At 39.8% G+C, this 22,014-nt stretch overlaps 1 protein-coding gene across 3 annotated transcripts; it reads right to left on the bottom strand.

The window, feature by feature from the left end:
• Positions 1-3,942: 3,942 nt before the first annotated feature.
• On the bottom strand, positions 3,943-20,269 carry LOC125764187 (neuronal acetylcholine receptor subunit alpha-7). 3 transcript variants are annotated; one of them, XM_049428144.1, is made up of 13 exons: positions 20,155-20,269; positions 19,911-20,050; positions 19,543-19,587; positions 17,996-18,040; positions 16,386-16,495; positions 16,125-16,305; positions 15,980-16,055; positions 15,533-15,727; positions 15,003-15,089; positions 11,024-11,133; positions 10,723-10,946; positions 10,459-10,629; positions 3,943-10,370 (listed from the first exon to the last, which is right to left on the bottom strand). In XM_049428144.1, exons 1-13 carry the CDS (start codon positions 20,213-20,215, stop codon positions 10,286-10,288), a joined length of 1,530 nt encoding a protein of 509 aa, XP_049284101.1. In that variant the 5' UTR covers positions 20,216-20,269; the 3' UTR covers positions 3,943-10,285. The 3 variants fall into 3 exon arrangements, with proteins under 3 accessions (XP_049284101.1, XP_049284100.1, XP_049284099.1); XM_049428143.1 differs by lacking the exon at positions 17,996-18,040; XM_049428142.1 differs by lacking the exon at positions 19,543-19,587.
• Between the last annotated feature and the right edge of the window lie 1,745 nt (positions 20,270-22,014).

Genomic DNA, 22,014 nt, shown 5'->3' with positions numbered 1-22,014 from the left:
GTTCCTCTTTTTTTCTTCTTGCTGTTGCCAAAAAATAGTCCGACATCACTGAACTATCTGTTCCGTGTACAAATTAACAAATTGTACAATCAATATGGCAGTAGCACAGTACCCCCCTGTATGTAGGTAAAAGTGTATATAATTGTGCAGATAAGGATATGATTTGTTTAAATGTTTGGTAATAACTTAAGAAACTGAAGATTTGTTTTTTGTCCATTAACTCTTAAAAAATGGCTCGATCTGTATTTTATACCTGCCAGTCTTTTTACATTCATGTAAAGCGACGTTTACAATTCTTTTCATTTGATGATAGTAACGATCGTACTGTGATGGTATAGAAATGTTGTTTTTAAGCGATTAGGGTGTAAGATTTAGTTTAATTGACTCTGTTTTACGCCTCCGTAAGTCTCCCCCATTCAATCCTTTCCACATAATGACCGTTTAGTGCTCGCTAGCGTACTATACATTACCGTTTTAAGAGAAAAATCATCCTGTCTCTCTAATCAAATAGATTGGCGCTGTACATATCTATGAATAAAACATAATGATGCATCAAAATGAATACATGTTGATACTTCTAGGATAAATGTATTATTGTGATGACATATGATGAGATATCCCCAGCGTGTGATCAGTTATCTCTGAAGCGGACCATAGGTATGACGGATAGCTCAAGCTATCGTGGTGATCGTCGTCCATGATCAATTGCTCACTACACATATTTTTATTATAACTTTTTTCGTAAATTGATTATCCTGAAATGTAATTTGGATCTCTCTCTTCGTTCGTTTCTTGAAAAAAAAAGGATCGCCACTCCTGATCGGAAGGATTGCTTCCTAATCTATATTCTTTGCTCATTTTTTAAGTATCTCACACCGATCGCTTGGACCTTGCACTACACTTTTCAACAACAAATCTTTATTTTAATTTAAAATCAACAACCCACTAAATAGATGAAGTTGTAACGATGAAGATGCTAGAATAGATGAAGATGCAACAATAAAAGCAATCGTTTATGAAAAACTTAAAAACATGAGTTGAAAACATTTTTCGAACATTATCTCCAGAAATAAATAACACACCGTGTGGGTTCGCATTTTTCGCAATTATTATTTGGATATTTTATTATAAAACGTTAACATGTATATATACAAACACACACACATGCAGACACAAACTTCCATTTTTTAGTACACACGTATGTGTAACAGTTTTCGAGTTTCCGCCATTTCAGAATCATCGGTTTTTTTATACATCAAAACTATAAGATCATTCGCTTTCTTGCGATACCACAAAAGGATTTTGCATACTCCGTTGTGCATCGATCGACCGCCATGATCTTCGCCGGCAGTTTCTCCATGTTGATGATCGCTATCAGACGCTTTAATACTTTCCCGTTCGACTACATGCGCGATTTCGCCCCCAATTACTTGTTCGGTACAAGCCCGGGTCTGGGGTACGCCGGAACATATGTACTTATCAATCCGTATGTACGATCGAGTTTTGTTTTGTCGTGTCCTTGTTGTGTTTTTCTTTTTATTTAATTCTGTTTTCCCCAAACGAAACTTATTGTGTACGGTTTTGGTTTTGCTTATGTGGCTTGCTCGGTTTGGCATATTTCCCTTTTAACAACTCCAGTGAATCAAACAATCAACTATCGCGCGCAGAACAAGTAGTTCCTCTTCTCTCGAGTAATTCCTAGTCCGATTTGCATTGAACAATGTTTTTATCGCTTTTACTTAAAGAGTGTGTGTGTGTGTTTTTGCTGTTGTTCTGTGTTTTGTTTTGTTTGCTTCCATTCTCATCTTTTGCGTGTTTTGGGAGGGGTGTGTTTGTTTCTTTATTTTTCCCTTTTCGTTTTTCGGTGTTTGCTTTGCCAACTCTATTTAACTGGTGTGGTTTGTTTAATTTACGTTTGAACCGTAACTATTTATTCTTCATTCGTTACGCATAGTTACTTAAAATTATCTCAGTTTTTGTTTAAATACTCGTCAATATGACGAAACACCGTCTGTTAATTTGACACGCCGATAACAGACTCGCTCTCTTTTTTGTTTTAGTTGTTATTTCGTAAAAACTTGCGTTTGTTAAAAATATTCTTATTTACATTTTTTTTAGTAATTATTTTGAACTATTAAGGCCCTCAACTTTCAGGCTTATATTTAGTAAAAATTACTCTTTCTTTTTTTCTTTTCTTTTTTGTTTTTTTGTTTGCTTAGTTGATGTCATGCAATTTTCATTGAAAACATTTGGCATACTCATTAGATGATCTTGTTTCTGTGTGTGTATTATTAATTTGTTTTGCTTTTAGTTCCATACTCTTGGAAAATACTCGACGTCTCTCGATACAGTTTGCCTGCAGTGTTCTTTGTTTCACTGGTCGAAATGGGGGAACAGAAAAAAACTTAGCACGTTGTTTAAGGACTGGAAGCAATTGAGGAAGTTGATAAAACCAAAATGAAGCAACAACAGGCGGAAGGTCGTTGGCGACAGGGCAAGGAATCGGGAAATTGGTGATGGGGGTAGTGTACGAATGGCAAGGATGTGTAGTTTAAGGACCCCATTAACAGACGGTTCACATCAGTGTTTTAGGATAAGTAAAATAACCCCACACAAAAATAAACACGTAGAACGTTCTAACACTCCAGGTATTCTGTGGATTGGCAAGAATTTATGAAATTCATTTACTTTTTTTTTATACGTGGCTGTCGATCACCAAAGCCGCCCACTTCCGTTGCAACTACTCGTACGTACTCGTTGATGTTTCTTTTTTTTTTTTTTTTGGTTGCTTCTGTTGTGGTCCAAGTATTTTTGATCGATTTCTCCGTTCCGCACTATTAGGCGACATTGGCTCCATTGCCACAACTGACCTGCAAAGCATAAGTGTTATGCTTGCTACCTATTGGAAGAACGAAAGTTTTTTTTCCTGACGTTCAAGGAGTTTGTGTATAATTTATATGTTTCTCTTTTTTTAAATTAGATTGTTCTGACGATCACGCGCCGATGGGATGGTTGGTACTCTGCTGCAACCCATCTGGCAGAAAGACACTCACGGAGCTCATAAATTGATCGACTAGTCGTTCGACCAGCTGAACGACTAGCGAAGTTATTCGATCGATATTTCCGAAGCGACCCGACCGCGCGTCGTTGAATCCGAAGCAACCCGATCGCATGCGCCGATGAATTCCAAGCGAGCCAATCGCGTGCGCCGATTATCCTGAGCGACCCGATCGTGCGCCATTTCTTTCTCTCGTCGTTTCTTTCGACAGTCACGTACACAAAAATTTACACTTCAAATATTTTTTTTTATTTCACAATATTTTTTCACAATATTAACAAGTGTTGTTAATTCACTTTTTATATTATTTTTAACTACTATAAATTAGTAAATTAATCACATTTATCACTTTAAAAGAACAAAAAAACTTCAAAACTCGTACACGATGAAATCTTGGCTGTAGATGAACATCCTTCCTGCACTGTGCACTGTTGCATGATGTTGCGGCTGTCGATGCTGTTTGATTCCACCCTTGAATGGTCTTCTGAAACACTTGAAATCGAAACACAAGAACATGATTAGCATCGAATAAATGTGCTGTATATTTTTCAACACTTTTACATACCTTTGAGGACACAGTTCGTTGATAATTCACTATTTTAAACCTCCTCAAATTAACGCGTCCATATTGCACTCTCTCGGATCACGAAGTCCGGCAATGCGGACTGTGTGCATGTGCGTGTTCCGCGTTTGCTTCTTCCTTTTTTCTTTGTAAATTGTTTGAAAATCACACTCGGGTCGCTCGGTCAGCACGATCAACACCAACACATTGACAAAACCGCTCACCACAGGGCACGAACCGCAAAAACCACTCAAAAATAGCGAGATGGAATGATGAAAAAGCGAGAGGTCAATATAAAATCTTCGGAAATTGTCAGATGGGAAACCCCTGCTGCTAGTCTAGTGGTCGGTGGTCACAAAACGAACCGATTGTTTCACGGGAAACTTTGCCACAAGTCTTGATTAAAATGTGCCTCGGTAGGGGTTAGCAGCGGTTGCCCTGTACTTGCGTTAAAAAACAAGTTGGATTGTACCTCGGGCATCCGATACAAGTTCCGGACCCTTTACATGCCTGCAAATCCACTACGTTCTGCTCAATTCCTGTCGGTGGTAATGCTCGTTTAGTACGTGAAACAGTATGCTTCAATAGTGTTTTCCCTTTTCCAAGCAAGTGGGCAACCCCAGAGTTCCCGGTTTGCTGTCTGTATATGTAACGGGTTTCCTTTCTGGCAGGTCTTAATACAGCCCTAAGTTAGTGTCACCGTTTGCTATCTGGTAGTTATCCTAAAACGGATACGGACCGTAAAGTACACTCGTAGAGATGTAACGTACGCTACTCGCACAGGGATCTGGAGATGTAGATTATCAACGATGTGTCCATCCAGAGCCGGATAGAGTAACTACGAAGAACGCAATCGCGTTCGATTGGTTAGCATTTGCTTACATTAGTAAGATCTTCCCCGCTAGCTATAGATATTAGTTTTACTTTAGTACAGACTTGTACTAAGTACAGACTTGCCCTATAGTTTCTCTATAGTGCATGTGGTTCCTATTCTTGGAAAGTACGCTAGCATCACGATCGGATGTGCTGTGTTTTTTTTGGCCAATGTTTTGCTGTTCCATTCGAAAATGAATGTTGCGAACGTCAGTTTGCCCAATGGAGCCGGATGCTGCCTAATGTCTTGTCCACCATTTGCGAGTAGTTGCCATCGGTTGTGCTGTCAGCCATTGCTGATCTACTACCACGATAGCACGGAATATCCATCAACGAAATTTTTTCCTATCTCTTTCTCTCTCTCTCTCTCTTTCACCCTCTCTTTCACTACATTCTCTTCCTCGATCATGCTCTCTATTTCCTGCTTTTTTTCTTCTTTTGCTAATCTCTTCCTAACGGAAAGAACGCGTGTCGGAAAAAGACGTGTAAAACGGTACATAAATATTTCCTTTTTTTCTATGTAAATTCGCATTTCCCAACGAAATGACTTTTTTTCATCTGTTCTGTGTGTGTAGTTGTTGTTTTTTCTCCTTCTTCTTCTTCCTCTTTGTTTTGTTTTTGGTTTTTACTTCTTTTGACTCTCCGGTACCGCACGGCACCGGAGATGAAAAAGGTGCGACAAGTAGTAGACATTCGTATAAATATATCTGCAATACAAACAGTAACAGTAGTTTTACATTCTACATAAATTGTCCCAGTTTTGTCTCCCTCTAACAGGGCTAATAAAAAACGTAAAAAATGAACTCTAAACGGTAAAATTTCGTGCGGTGGACATTCGATGCCACATCATTTCATTTACGTTTTTTTTATGTCTTTCTTAAGTTTTGTTTTTTTTTTGGTTTCAATGGGGGCATAGTATTGTTCTTTCACGATTGTTTTAATTGTGTATGCTCGGTACATTTCTTCTCGATCGTCTGCTCCATCATCCGATCACTTAATGCTCACTTGTATCTTGATCTTTCTATCTTTCTCTCTGTTTCTCTCTCTCACACACACACGCACACAAATACTATTCACTTCACTATACTAGTACCGACATCTTCGTTCGTCTCTCTTTGGGCGTTCTGTTGCATTATAATGATAATGCGCGTCTGCTGCATTATTTGCAATAAATATGATACGACATCACTTGAATCATCAACGGCAACAAATACAAAGTAGCTTAAGTACTCTTGTTTTATTCTGGTTTCCCTTTTTACTAGCACACTCTGCTAACCGATCGTTTCATCGTGTGAGCATGGAGAATTAGCGCAACTATTTTTCATCGTCTTGCTGTCTTTTATTTCGTTCAAAACTATGCATAGAGTGTGTGTGCCTAGTAGTTCATACTATCGAAAATAGTAGCCCATAAACACTTTGGTCACTAGAGCGAATGTAAACGAAATAACAAACCAAGAAACAAACCTATGTTGGCACCAGAGAAGCCGTTACACGTTTTAAGAGCCGGCTTCGCTTAGACACGAGCTGTGCAAGTATTGCAGCAACAGTTTGTTCGATTGTTTCGTGTGCATTGTGTGCAGGTTTATAACATCGGTGCGTGTGCGCTTCAATCCCTCGTGGCAAGCTTTACTAAGAGCTCGCAGTAAACTTAACTCACCATGTGAGTGTTGCATAGGTGGTGGTGCTGTATCTGTTATTGGAACGGGATTTAAATAATTGCTCCTTGGCCGGTGATGTGAGGAGTCTGATAGCCTTAAAAACGATGTATCTGTTCGTTGCCAGAACAGCGCAACCGGCAATTCACTAAGCATTGGTGACAAAGTTAAGGAAGACAATGAAGTAACAGACAACGGAAATCAAAACCTTCAACTACAACAAATCTTTTTTTTTTGTTTGCTTTGTTTTGCAGCATTGCTGTAGATTTGCGCTACTGTGAACACTTTTAATACTAAAGTTGCCACCTGCTCGCTAGCAACACCCCGGTTCCATCCATCTGAAGCGTCTCTAACAAGATGTTTGTCAATTTGATATAAACTAAACCACTCACTACTGCACCATATTACATAATCACGAGTAACATAAATTAAATACATAATGAATATATAATTTATATATGCACCTATATGTAACTTGGTTATATACATATATATATATATACCTCTATATATGTATAAATGTTTTTTTGTTTGTTTTCCTTTGCATGTATAAGTATAGAACTGTACTATAATTCTCTTCGAAATGTTTAGCCCACGGGACCAAACGGTTTGTGCTCATTACAAATGCAATCCAGTAATATATAATATTCTGTGTTGTGCCTATGTATTTTTGCTTGCACTTCTTATCGTTTCCTCTCCCTTTCACTTATTTTGATTTGCATTACTTTGTCGACGAACCGATCACTGCTATTAGGTAGGTGGAACACAAAAACCCTAAACCTCAAAAGTCCCTTGAACTGTGTGTGTGTGTTGCCGACTGACCGACACCAGTGAGCGCTAGGCGATAACAAACCTGCGCAAAGTCAGGTAGATCTCATTAACGAGCAATGAAAGGATCAGTGTACTCGACCGAATAGTATTAGTAGCTACGTGTGCGACTGAGTAAATGGCTACAGTACAAAATTATGACAAACCCATCCATTTAAAAAAACACCCGGTTATTGGGTGGGTTGTGGTCTGGTGAGTATGCGTATCTGTGTGCGTAAGTGCGTAAGTATAAATCGGATAGCAAATGTACGGACAATGCCAAATGCGAGATACAACCTTTTTTTCCGCTGGCAAATATGGCCCCGTAAAATAGTGAAAAAACGACCGTTACGAAATAGTGTATGTTGTTTTGCAAGGAACATATTAGTAAACCTGCACCTGCGCTCTACGTGTAAAGATAACAAAGACTTGTCCCGCCAGTTGTCTGTTGGCGTGCATTGGTGGCACAAATACGTTTCTGTTGCTACTATACCCTTTCACCGAACAGTACGATAGTTTTGATTGCAACGCTCACTTCTGTGGTTGTAAACTAGTGCGTAGTATACACATGGTTCGATCTACTACCGATCACCCATCGCTGTCGGAACAATGGCGTGTTCCACGGTTTGCTTTAAGTTCAGGCAGGACTTTAAGGTTGAAGAACAGAGCGTCAATAGCATTATTTTGCAGTAGTAGTAGTAGTTGTAGTAGTGATAGTAGTAGCAATAACAGTATTAGCCGTAGCAGCAGTAGTAGCGTGGTACTAATAATAGTAGTTTTCTGTAGTTAATAGCTTTTGTGTTTGTGTTGTCATCCAGTAGCAGCTAGTAGTAGCTCGTATTCGTATAGTAGTAGTAGTAGTAGTAGTAGTAGTAGTAGTAGTAGTAGTAGCAGTTGCTGTAGAAGCATCATAAACCATTGCCAAATAGACTGATAATAGTGTGTCAGTAGATTCTAGATTGTACCAACAAAAAACAGTCCAAAACTAATTGCACAATTAACGTAAGCGTTTCTTTTTGGTTTTTGGAACTCCACTCTGCACTAAATCGTTCTCTATCATTCAACACACATCGAGGCTACGCACTTTTACCGCCATTTTTTCTGCTTCCCTATTTACTTATAACAATCTTGACGCTAGGAGTAACGATTCCGCGTCAAACTAAAAAATGGGACAAGCTCAGCCCCCGCAAACGTTACCGAATAACGAGTATAGCATCTGTAGCCTCTAGAAATACTGTGCATTCAGCTTGTATTTGCATTGCTTTCTTTGCGTTTTTTTTTTGGTTTTTTGCTTCTTCGCCTTAACGTTTTACTTCTATTTTGTAAGAAGTTTCACAGAAGGTTTGCATGTTTATGATTCGATGGTCCGCCGCGTATTGCGCATTGGACTGCACATCTCTAAACACTGTCGTTACGTTAGCTGAAACCTATCGCTAAGCTGCATGGATTTCTGGCTTCGGAGTAATCTTATTTGGCTACTGAATAACGGTCACGCGTAACATGCTCTAGTGAAAGTGAATGTGTTTTTGCCAGAGATGTAGTGATACTTCGCACCCGTTCTCTAACATGTGCTCTCTTTCTCTCTATCTCTCGCTCTCTTTTTGTCTCTGTGTATTTATGTATATATTTCACCTATCTGTATTCTCATATCGTTTATCATAATTATTTGTTGCACCTATTCGATTTGCTTCTTCTAATAAGAGAGTCGTGATTTTCTTAGAGTTTCGTTTGCACCGTGTACGAGCAATTTATAAGTTATTCGAGCTATGACATTTTTCTTTTCTGTGTGTTTTCCTTCTCGTTCTCGTTTTCTCTCCTCCATCGACGTCGCTTTTCCTCACGCATATATTAAACATATACGTGATTTTTATCTTTAGCTACTTAATGTAATGCTTCCGTGTATTCTCACATGATGCACACACACACACACACACATGTTCACATACATGATGCTCAGCCTGCTTATCATTGTAAGTATTGATTTTTTTCTTTGTTTGTTTAAAACACAATTAAAATAATTTACCATTACACCATCTACATATAGATGAGTAGTCTTCAATATAAAAGTACTTCAATCAAGTCGTTCGATTTTCTGCAGTACACTTAGTATACTATTTCCAAAAATACAACACTACAGTATCAAACGTTGCTCTCGTATCAAATCAAGATGCTTGATTAAATATACTTATTCCCGAGCCCAATTTCCTTTGCCTGCACTCATTATATTTCCCCTTACGCCCACATTCGCTTTATCTCTTGGATTCTTCCTTCACAATATCTCCAAGTGTCTCCTTGTTTGTCCCTGTTGTTCCGTTACAATTACGCGCATTGTGCTTCTTTGGTGGTATTGTTTTACACGTACGTTCGTGTGCCATCGATTGCAGTCGTTTTGCAGTTCGCAACTCTTGCCGGCGACCACTATTATAGCCCTCGAATATATGTGGTTTCATTATAAATGGAACCAGTGTGGTTTTCATTTTCGCTTCTGCTTCTTTTACCATTTATGTTTTGCTGCAATTTTATGCTTCCCTGCCATGTTGATGTTGGTGTTGGCAGCAATAGGTAGCAATTGTTACTTATGTTGTGGCATCAAACAAACGCGTCCTGCTGTTGGCTGACATTGTTCATCTTTTCGTCACGTTTCACTCATCCACCTGCAATCTATCCTATTGCATCTAGTTGTTTTTACTGTTGGTGTACGCATAACGGAGACACACGAAACGAAATGACGACTGTTCGGTTTTTTTTAAAAACATGATAAAACTATAACGGACCGCAACACGCCTCGGAACAAACAGTGGTTCAATTCCATTTCACGCGCATGCTGCTTCCCAACGTGTGGATGGATGTGTTGAAAGATGAAAGGAATGCAAAAATGCAAGCACCGGCACCAAGCCTTTTTCATGAGTACGATGATGTAGCACTCGCTCCGTGTTGCCGTCGATCGTGCACACCCTTCCAGCTAAGGTGTGCAATTCTCGATGGTGGAAAACGGTGTTTTGCCCGCTGTGTTCCGGCTTGGCCCTGCATCTGTACTATCAGTGAGTGTGAATGTTGTGGTACGAGAATTCGGCAGTTCGGCGTCATTTGGTAATTGGATTCGTTTTAAAATTTCGCTTCCACTAACGTTTTGCTTTAGCTAGAAATCACTGCTGTGTAACTAATTTCATACGGCACTACTTATATATATAAAATATATATATATTTTATACGTGTGTGTATATATATATACTGGTTGTTGGTTTGCTTTGCCTTTCTGTTTATACGAAACATAACACACCCGATACACCGAACAGCAGCGGTCCAGTGATCAAGCCTTTATTCCAAGTTTTATTGCACTATTATATGAGGAGCCGATAGAAGCACAGTGACCGTCGCTATTATTGTGAATAATGTAAATACGAAAAGGCAAAATCTGCAAGGCAACAAGTATTTTGAAAGGTGGAAAACATTAGATCCAGGGAGGTGGCGTACGATCTCTTTAAAGGATCTCCGAATCTTACCTGTCAACAACCATCGCCGCGAACTTCCAGTCACTGATCAATTCCGCTTCTTCGTCCGCTTTCTTCATACGGTTCGTGATGAACTGCAATTCCTTCAGTATATGGTGCAAATCCTTATGCGTACAGCCGGAGCTGGCATTCTGCTCTTCGACCGTTGTAAGACGCGTAAACCTAAACGTCAGGAGGAAATAATTAATTCAACTCATTCAACTGTGATAGTGTTGTAGTTAACTAAAGAACGCATGCGCATCCAGCTTTACTTACACCGAACCCCCTATTGCGGTTGTGGAGCCAGAGATACCGGAGCAAGGATGTCGAAAATCGTCATCAATGTCTAGCACGTTCGCGAGCAGCGATTTCGATGATCTTTCCTTCAGCTCGAGCTCTTTCATGCGATTGCTCAGGATAATAGTTTTGCGTGTGATCTTTCTACCCGGACGACCCATTCGCAGTATCCACGGTAACCATTGCAGGAAAACGGATTTAATCTAAAAGCAAGAAGAGAACACATTCCAATTTACACGTAGGTTCTTTCAACGGAACAATTCCAACTGTTGTAACTTACCCATGGAGGCATCTCGTGGATATCCGCCGTTCGGTGATGGTAATTTAGTACGACAACCGTCAGCACAACCGACGACGCTACCATAAACATAATACAGTTGAAGTACGTTCCTGCAAAAGCACATCGCAATGTGTAGGAAAATGGAACAAAATTAGTAAACGTACCGGTAAGTGAAGATGCATTTACAAGAAAGGAGAAGAAAAAGAATACGTATGTTAGAAACAATCTATTTCCTAACTAAACAATCATTCCAAAAAGAAAGCCAACCCAACCTGCACGACACAACAATGCAGAAGAACGAAAGTGGAAAGAAAACAAACGAATGTATCGACAGACATGCTGGAAACATGCAAAACTAGTATGACTTAAACATAGTTCAGACGTGTCGTTGATAGATTTGAGAACATGCATGCAAATTCGAATGGAAATGGCCATAACGGTAATAAGAAACACTTTTTTTTACTTTAATGTAAACTTTTTACGGTAAAACTTTAGTATGATGTAGCTCCAGAGAATATGGTTTTCTTTTTCAAACGGTCAGGAAAAATAGATGTAAAGAAACAGTTCAGCTTCTTCATTCGTACTAGCATTCACAGGCATTGTGGAATTTATTGGAAATGAGTTTCGCTTTTTTAAGTGCAAACGGGGAGCACTAGCGGCTTTCCAAGTCATATACACACGGGTTCGCCTATTATTTCGTTCACTAAAGTAACGTTTTCCATCATCACTAATGCGGTATATGTCATGTTATTAAGCACAGTTTTGTGTTTTCATCATTAGCGGGACACGAACGAGATTGTCTCATTAACGGTGGAGTATTGCACGTTTTATACAAATTTCGAGCTGCAGTTTTTCGCCTTTTAAAGGTAAACCGATGCATAAGTAAACATCTTTCGCTACATGCAATTTTTGAACAGGGGCCTTTACACGATGAAAGCTAATAAAATAATAAGCGCAAAACATAGGTGAAGCACAGAGTATCATGTCGAAACTGCGCAATTCGAACAGCATTCAAATGAAATAAAGGATTCGAATGTACAACTTAAAATGTCACAGTAAATGGCACAGAGGACAGGTAGCAAAGTGTAAGTAGTGGATAGGCTAACACGACGCATTCATCACCGACGAATAGGGTTTTAAAACACAACACCGCAAAACGAAAAGAACAGAAAAGAAACCGTTTGCCAAGCTTAGCAGCGGGGTGTGACAATAAGGGTAAAGCATTCAAAATATCGAACAAAAGCTCGAACAGTCGCTACAGACGGAAGTTGTTGCATGTAGCTGTAAACGGGAGAAAACCATCTTTTCTTTTTGTTGTAAACTTTCAACCTGCCAGACACGTGTTGGAAATGAACCATTTTGTTTGCCAAACCGCATTGCGAAAAACAAAGGGGCAGAACAAAGGTGCAAAACTGCTCACCAAAATGGCGCGCGGTACTAGAATAACAGGTGTAACGTTCAACACATTCGTAAACCCAATATAAATATGCTTCAATAAAATGCAATCGAACCGGGAAAGGAACCAGGGCGGGGGGTGTGATTTATTGCTCGCTCATAATCGATTTAGCTAATGGAGAACATTGGAGCCACGGTTTGGAACAACTGTGCGATTTTATGCTTTTGCGTAACGTTGGAGTAAATAAGGAAAAATCAAAATACGCTAACATTACGGGCAAACTGCAACTGAACGGAACAGGTGAGCAGGAAAGCAAATAAACAAACCATGCAAAAGTAATTGGTACATCTTATTCCACCCACGAAACGGTGGTACTCTTATTAGTGGGTGGGTAGAGGGTGGATGAAAAGTAGGTTAAAAGGGTTAGGGATTTTTGAGTGGAAATAGTATAAGAGGGATGATATTGGTATTGGTTGAGATTTTGTGGTAATTAGTAATTCATAGTTTAATAAGGTTTGCGTTTGGTAGATTGCTAACATCGCAATGTTGGGCGACGCGTTTTTTTGTTGTTGTTTCATAATAGTTAAGTAAGTACCTCGAACTACTGTTTACGGATTAGCATTATTCGTTTAAGTTTGTTGATAATATATATATGTGTAACATAATACGACCATTGCTTAGTTTAAGTCGAACTGCATTTACTTGCAACTGCCGGTTAGCGGAATGAATGAGGGTTTCATTCACTTTCTCGTTTTAAAATGCGATCTGTTAAAATGGATTGTTATTCGATCCGGTTTACATTGAATACTTTTGGTTTTTGGTTTTTTTGTTTTGGCAAATAGTTTTGGTACTACAAATCGTTAGGCTATACCTAGCAAAGGGACTGCTTCGCTCGTTTTCGTAATAACATGTCCCACTAATAATGAAAACACAGTTTGAGATACCAGTATAGTAAGTCCTGTAAAAAATAACAAGAAAAACATCATCAAAATCAGTGACCGAGGCGGCTGACTCCGTGCAGAATTCATTCTCCACCGTAACCAACCGAACTGTCGAACGCACACAACAAGCAAATTGATTGCTTCGGCGAACACAAATCAGATCAAATTGATGGGGGAAGAGGCGCGCACTGAGCGATCGAGACACACGTGAACAGAAAACGGACACACGACGAACGAACTGAAAATGCATCTTGCACACACACATTGCTCAGTTTACCATTTATGTATGCTGTGGGCTCGAAGTGGGGTGACATTCTGTGGGAGGATAATTTTCGTTTGGATGTTAGTTTTGGGGGGGGAAAAATCAACCGCACCATCGTGAGGCAGTGCATCTATCGAACGCTTTTGTACTGCAGGACTGAAACCATCTTAATCATTGCCTAATAACTTGCATGAGTTCTTTCCCTTTATTGAGCAAAATGTCATTTGAATAAGAAAGAAAAGTAATAAAGCAATCAAGCAGTGTGCAATCTACACAAAAGTCAATGGTAAGAAGCAAATAGTTCTGTCCTACGTGTGGTTTTGTTGAATTGTTTCCTATTATTGAAGATAAAACCAATTTCATAGTTAACGAATGTAGATTCCGGTTGAAAGAAAGAAATAGACACATTCTAAAGAGCTAGGCACCATTGAAACAGTCTATTGAGGTGTGTTAATAGGCATAATGTTATGTTGCTGGCAGGTTTAAGTAATTGTAAACAGATATTCTAATGTTTCCTGCAAGTAAAACAAAAACGAAGAGGAAGACAGAGAATTGAAAGGTAACAAAAACTGTGTACGACAAACCGAACAGAAACAGCTATAAAAGATGATCAAGATGCACATAGAATAGAACGATCATCGAATGCCAACCAAAGGAGTACGAAATGTATCTAGTTCATGCGATTAATTGCGATCAATTTGTTTTGCTAGCGATTTAGAGTTCGGGAAATTATATGAACAGATAAAAATTTTGTTGAAAAAAAAAGGTTTTTACCGATACATTTGATAGAGGGGAAGGAAAACATAGAAAATCAGATTGAACCATAGAGCCTGCAGGGAGGAAATAGGAAAATGCGCTAGAGAGAAAACATGCCTGAGAAAGCTAAGCTTCAAATGACATTAAGGAAATGTTTGAGCTAAGTTTGTCCATCGTTTTGAATCGTACCACCAAAGGAAAGCAATATGTGTGAAATGTTCCCGTCATATTCATGCTTTAACAAAAAAAAATCATGTTTCCTTAAAGGTGTTTTCTCGCATCCGTCTTAAGGCACAGACCACTGACACAAGAGTTAAGAAAGGAAGCTTTCCTCCAACCCTTTACGAACGGAATCGGTACGTTGAATCGTTGGCTCCCGGGGGTATCTTTAAATGAAGTTTAATTGGTTTTTGAATCGCTTCAATAGCCGCGGACAACAACACAATCAACGAAACTGCGTTCGAAAAAAAACCGATATCAAACAAAATTCATAAAGCCAAGCATTCACACACAATTACACAGTTATCGGGACAACAGCTAAAATCATTCATCGAAAAATTTTGAAGTTGAAAAGTAAAGGAAAGAAAAACCATCACAAAATTCCTAACATTTGGTTCATCTAACCTAGTAACGGAATTGCATCGGATACTTGAGGTAACGTCTCCGCAACTAAATTAAGGAATACAGTGAGTGATAGCAGTATAGTTACACCTGAAATGAAAGTTAAGCTGTTTAGTTTTTGCATGATACCCGCTATACGACATCCAAAAACCGGACGGATGGATGTGCTACAAATAATACAGATCGACATCGTCATAACACGAAGATTCGCCTTGGTTCTCTTTTTGTTTCCATCAGTTTGGGAGGAGTTGTAGTTTTTTTATTAATTTGTCTACACAAAACTTCGTTTTGGTACCGTAATATAATTCAATCATACGGGGATGAATCAATCGGTCGTTCTACGGAGTAATGAATGATGCGCAAATCTAATACGGATATGAATCCGGCCGATGGAGCTTTGTATCGGATGAAAAACGATGATAAAAAGGAGTGGAGCAAATATGCAATGTTGGCCTTATTGCGGCATCAGGAGAATCTGTTTACTGGCAATTAGTACGAAAACAGTAAGGTTCCCCGTTCCGTCGCGTACTTACCTAAAGTCAACTTTTCACCCGAATCTGGTGGAAGCGTAAATCCGAGCAGGGCCATCGAAGAAATTAATACACATGGAACTATCAAATTGAAGAAGTAGTAAAGTGTCCGCCGCCGTATCTGTATGGTGAACGTTATATCCACGTACGGCTCCGGGCAACACTGATATGTTATTGTATTTTTCTTTCCGGGCATTCCTGGGAAGTAGATGAGAATGGAGGATGCAAAAATAAAGATAAGTTACGTAAATTATTAACGATTCAGAAATAACATCGAAATTAGGAAGGATCTAGTGATGAGAGCACATTCACGAAACCACTTCGACTCTGCCACTGAAAACCCGAGGACTCCTTCAACTGCGAGGAAATTCCAGAGTTAACTTCGTCAGATGTCTAGTGATCTTCCCATGATCCCATGATCTACATATTTGGAAGAATATGTTTGCATACCTATGAGATACCATTCGCCGTTCGTGATGAAATCTGAAAGATCTCCTCCATCGTCCGAGTTGAGTACGAGATCCAACTGTAAAGAAACATCAAGTTTTGGGTGACCCATTGCACAACACTTCCATAATCCGCTAGGTAATAATACCTGATTGCCATCGTACGTCCAACTTCCGAACTTCATCTCGCAGTGCTGATCATCAAACGGAAACCACGTGATATCGATTTTGCACGTGCTTTTAAAAATACCGGGAGGAACATATAAACAGCTTCCATTGTTTTTCACAACTATGTTCGTATGATATGTTCCGTCGAATCCTTCATCAGCACTGTAAGTGGTAGACAGTTTGATGGTTTAGCTGTGGCGTGTCTGCAAAATTGGATTGCCCCAATATTTTATATACTCTACCTGTTGTACATCAACACGTCCGGCTTCCAGAGCTTGTTCGGGGTAATTCTCAAATCCCTCACACCACCGTATTCGGAATCGTTCCAGCGCAAGTTGTAATCGTTCCATTCCTATAAATGAAGTCCCCCAAAAATTGAATCAGTTCTATTTTGGCTACCGGGCACCACTGCTGGCACGTGCCATCGACCAGGAGACATCTCCAATGAGATTGTTTGTGTAGCTATTGTTTTCTACGTATGATATGAAGCCATTGCGATAACCATATTTATGAACATTTACGAGTAAGCGGCAGAGGTAGCATTTTAGTTTTATTCGTAGGAGTTTTGCATGCATGCAGCCTAAATGGATTGTCTGACCGAACGATGATCAAACACATTTAGCGAGCGTTTTTTTTTTGTTCGACAACTACGGGTTGCAATAAGGAAAAGCCATTCTCGTTCAACACAACAGTGCAGCAAGCCAAATGATGCACACAAGACTTTACCAATAAGCCATAATTTGCATTCGAGAATTGAAGATAAAGGGAGGAAAAAACCAAGCAGAAATAATCTAACTACAGAAAGAAATAAAAAATCATTCACATGTCATTCGGATACACGACTCGCTCTATAAGGACACTCATGCAAAAGGTTCAATAGTGAAGATGGTTTAGTTGAATTACACAGGGTAGTATTATTATTACGATTGTAAAACACTTTAGTTTTGCATTGTTTCCGTTTAGTACTCTCCTCAACTACATGGTTATTAAAGGAATGTTTAGCATTTGGCATTTTAGTTAAATTTTGTTGTTTACTATCGTTGTTTACGATTATCACTAGAAAGGATTTAATTGTTTGTTTTTCTACAATGTCGACTCACAACATTCTACGGTTCCTACAAATCTTACAGACCTAGCGTTCAGCTGTACACGGTGAATCAGTTTCGCTTCTTCGCCAAGTTGAACCTATCGTTTGAACCTATTTGCATCTAAATGAGCTGCAATAACATTTTATAGTTGAAGCATTGATATATGGACATTTAAAAAGCCCTTAGTGAATTAAACTTATTTGCCACGGTGTTGTTTATTGTTGGAGAGAGATAATTGACTTTTGCACGTTTGCATGGGTAAAATAGAAAATTCCTGAACAAGTGAATTCTCATCTCATCCTCAGTTATCGATCCTTGGCAAGGGATAGAATTGTTCGTATTTAAACAATCGAAATATTAAACTACAAAATAGAATATTCCTTTAGCTATGTATAGCTGTTTCCAAACGACGGCAAAACAGTGTGTGAGAATTGTCTGTACATGTTTTTTCCAACCAGTTACACTTAAACCGCTAGGCTAGATAGTAGTAATCAATCGTATAGGCTTCTAAGGGAGATAGAAGGTTGCAGCTATGCAGTACCTAAGAAGCTGTTGTGTTTGAAAGTTCATACAAATTGGAGCCAAAAATACGCGTTCAATATCGGTAAATAACGTTGTATGGAAACTCAATGCATCCAACAGACCTAAGCATCAAGAGTTCTAATGTACGTGGGCAGTTAAGAGTAGAGTTTTGTGAGTTGTTTTGTTAGTCAGATGTCTGTTTTAAAAGCATGCAAACTTTACCGTGAAGACGTGTAACTTACCAACGACAGCCATATGTTCGTTATTAAAAGTTGATTCTTCTCGTCCTACAATCATCAATTTGCAGAAATGAAAGGATTAAATCAAAAGAAACAATTCTATTGCATAAGAAACTGATAACCGCCGGTGCAAATTCAGAGTTCGAAGAAAAACACGTGATTAGAGTAAGGGTATGAATGAATGGTAAAGATTGTATAGCAAAAATGAACGCTGCGGTAACGTTTGTATTAAGAAAACGTTCGCTTTGTGTAATTAGGCGACGTGTGGTAGATTATAAACAAAACGGAAAAAACCAACATATGAAGTGGGAAGGTACACACGCAGAAATAGAAATAATTCCTAATCAATTATCTAGGGACGCTAAACACCAGTGAACACGAGTGAAATAAACGTCTGACTCACAATTTTGTTTCCACACAGACAATTTGATTCAATTTTAGAAAACATGCAATCAATACTCTAGGTTAGTTGATAATATGAATGAAAATAATGAAGAAAGTAGCGCAAATAATCGGTTTGTTTTTGGTTTAAAGGAAACTCAATTACAAGTTCATATGTTACAAACGATAATCTATAATTATGACATGTACCCATTTAAAAGCGACATAAACAGATGCCGTATTCTAGGCAAATCTTGGAATTACAAAACTTTGAGATGATGTTTAAGTTAAGCTTTTAGGATTCGGTTTGTTTTAGGGCGAGCTTTAATTTTTGGATGTTTATTTAAGTGCAGCCATCTGCTTGCTACGCATACGCATTACGTTTAGTTTAGTGGTTTAGTTCAACATCTTGTTTAAGGTTACGACCGTGTTACGCTGCATCGCGGAGGTATCGAGCACCTTCGGCGCGTGTGTGCCTGGTTCGCTCCTGGCGGCCGTTTTAAGCGCATCTACATTTTGCTTGATTTAGCTTTAGTTGGTTTTATCCACACATTACAAGTATACACAGCGAGTGAAAAAGGTCCAGCAAGACACGACAATTATTTCATAGCAAAATGCATTTGGGCAAATTTTAGTTTCGCATTTGTAGTAAAACCACCCTTGACATTGGTACGATCGAGTTGAGAAGATGACTTCTTCCATACTTTGGTTCAGTGTGCTTTGGAGTTAGTTTTGAGACAGTTTGCTACAATTGTGCTGTTTCCAGTATAGCTGTTGTGATTGAAAGTATGTGTTGTGTGAGAGATAGTTCAATAGAAAACACAGTTGTAGAAGATAAGATCTCTTACGGTAGATCGCGTATGATAGAAATTAACGTCCTGATCGTTCTTCAGATATTGAACTCTCGGTCCAGGACGGTTAGATATTAAGAATAGCATAAATAGAACAGATAAAACTAGAGACAGTACGAAAATTGAGAAAGTTTGTATCAAAGTTTTACAAGTGCTGGAAGAAATCATCCTTTCGTGGCTCGCGACGTCAGGTGAGTAGCGTAATTGTTCATAAATATAGGCTTCATCATCCCAGTACAAAGTGTTCTTAATCCGTAAATCTGGCACAGAAGATATGCTGAGAAGAGCGTGTCGCTGCGTCGGGTACATGCCACTTACCAGATTCAACCAAGCGTTGGTAGTAAGTATCTGATTTTTTTCGTCCTAGAATAGTTTCAATAGGGGTACTTGATTATAATGCACACATTACGGAGCACAGGAGCACACAGCCCTGCATGAAGTATCTCTAAACAAAACAAAACAAAAACCACAGCCCGGTGGCTCCTCGTCATTAAGGCGTACCGGTTGGTTCCGACGTGGAACCGAGAGCGGGCGGAAGATTATAAACAACAAAACAAAAAAAACGTATAGAACCGAACCCAAAAAACAAACCCATAATCGGAAATAAAATGGAAACCACAATCGGAAGCCGGCGACCATCACCACCACCACCATCACCAACCAACACCAGGAACCGTTATACTCACAACATCGATTATTTGCTGCAGCGTCAGCCCGAACTTAACTTCCAGCGGATCGGACTCGTTGGCGACCGGGCGTTCAAGCGTGTTGTACGTTGCCAATAGATTGTTCAACAGTCGTTTCTCGTGCGGTCCTTGAAGACTATCTGCGGGGTAGCGTAAGCCAAGCAAACAAACAAAAAAATGGTGTCAAAGCGCACAGCTACTCTGAAAAAGTTGGGCTATTTAGTGCGCCTTCCCCTGTGCTTACCCTTAATGTAGATGACTAGCAGACACAAAACGATGAGATACAAATCCATAACAAAATACATCGTTGAACGCAACGCCACTCGAAACTGTTCGCCACACTAAGCGATTACACATTTCACGAGTTTTTCATGTACTTCATCGGAAGCGAACAGCAATAAGGTTGACGTCGTCCGGATGCTCGAAGATTACGGTTCCTATACCTTCGTCCGTGTTTCCGGCAAGGGTTGTTTAGGGTGACTAAATGTTATGTCTACCAAATTCCCGTTTCGCACCACGATGCAATGTGCATCTACTAACGCAATTAAGTACCTCCGGGGGAATTTTTGGGGTGGCTACTTGCTTCCAGAATGCGTTGCCATCCAATTTCCCGGTTAGGTTCAATTCATGCCGCGTGGAACGATAATTATAAAGGGCAGCACCATCAATATCTTGGTTCAGGCTCGCGAAGATAATGGGATTGCTTTCAATTCCACCGCTGGATACGATAAATCCAATGTTTAATTCCAATCCGTGTGCATGGCAGTACTAGGCGTGGGCGCTTAATGTTGTCGTAGTTAACCCGAATGGTGACATTTAAACCTTTTTGGCGGTATTGTATGTATTGCGGTTGTTGGACTTGGAGTTGCTGCCAAATGTGAACTATTTACGCTAGTGTAAGGACGCAGGCCCGCAATTTGCGGACTCGCGAACGTGCAGTGAGAAAACGCACTGAATCCGAAATTGCTTTCATAAGTGGCCTTAGCCTAAATTCCATCTGCTTAGGTGGCTAGATTGATACGTTACTGTTACTGCACATCGCCAGTCCGCCTGTCGTAGTGGTTTCTATTGCTTCTGCTGTAAAGAAAGGAGACAGAGATTAAAAAGATTAACATTTTTTGAGGAAAAAACACCCACACATCATGAAAAGGTTGTTGATTTTTGAAATTTCCCTCCCGCTCCTGTTTCATTAAAATATGCACGTTAATAACATCCAGCGCTACGGTTGCTGTAGGAAAACCACAGTAAATTATCGTCCCCAAAGTCAGACGTCCCTACACGAAAGGGCATGAGTGTGTGAGAGTGGCCGTGTATCAGTTTGGAAACTAATCTTAACTCGCAAGTTTATGAAATATGAATGTAAAGATGATATCCCTTTTGCCGAACTTCGATTTAATGGGCACTAAATTGCTGGGCTCTCTTTTACGATGGTTATGCATATTTTATCAAAGCAGAAAATGTATGCCATTTGCGATCACTTGCACCCTCGGTCTAACAACGTGCTGCCCGTATTCTTTATGCATGTCGTCACACCGTACACACACTGGTTCCAGTTTTCTCACACAGCAGTCAGCAGCAGCAGCAGCAGCAGCAGCACACCTTCTCCCGTCCGTTCCTAGCGTGCCTTTTCGATGTTCGGTGTCCCAGTTTTGAACATTTCATTCATTCATTCATTCATCCGCTGCGCCCTAACCTTACCAACCGACCAACGAATGCCAGCGCATCGGCCACGCGCGTCCGATACGTCTTCCGCCATCTCTATACAAGCTGGGGAGCACATTTTTGCCCCGAGAGCATGTGATTTACAAGGCTCCACGTTCACATTCCCTGCTGGGGAGCAGAGAAAATGTGGAAATTATATCCTTTGCTGCAGCACACAAACACCCACACGTACACAGGCGCGGACACGCACACATACACCACGCGACAGGACGTTAAAAGATGTACACCGAAAACGAAAAAAAAACTTTGTCTTGCGAGGTCCTTTATGGTGGTTACCACACCACAACCACCACCACCACCATACGACCAGAAGAAGATCTTCGCTAGCTTCCCCGCCTACCAAGTGATAATCGATGAAGATGTAAAGCTCTTGCTCTGTTCG

The sequence above is a fragment of the Anopheles funestus genome, chromosome 2RL (assembly GCF_943734845.2).
Source record: "Anopheles funestus chromosome 2RL, idAnoFuneDA-416_04, whole genome shotgun sequence".
Classification (NCBI taxonomy): Eukaryota; Metazoa; Arthropoda; class Insecta; order Diptera; family Culicidae; genus Anopheles; species Anopheles funestus.
Note: the sequence above shows the minus strand (reverse complement) of the source record. Positions and strands in the feature narration are given on the sequence as shown.

Bases quoted from the DNA above. Each gene is read 5' to 3' on its own strand.
- LOC125764187 (XM_049428144.1), bottom strand. From the start codon at position 20,215: ATGTATTTTGTTATGGATTTGTATCTCATCGTTTTGTGTCTGCTAGTC. The intron at 11,134-15,002 runs GTTAGATGAACC...GTGCTTTTGCAG, and splicing joins CGATGCAATTCCGTTACTAG to GAACGTACTTCAACTGTATT. The intron at 10,947-11,023 runs GTAAGTTACAAC...TCTTGCTTTTAG, and splicing joins TCCACGAGATGCCTCCATGG to ATTAAATCCGTTTTCCTGCA.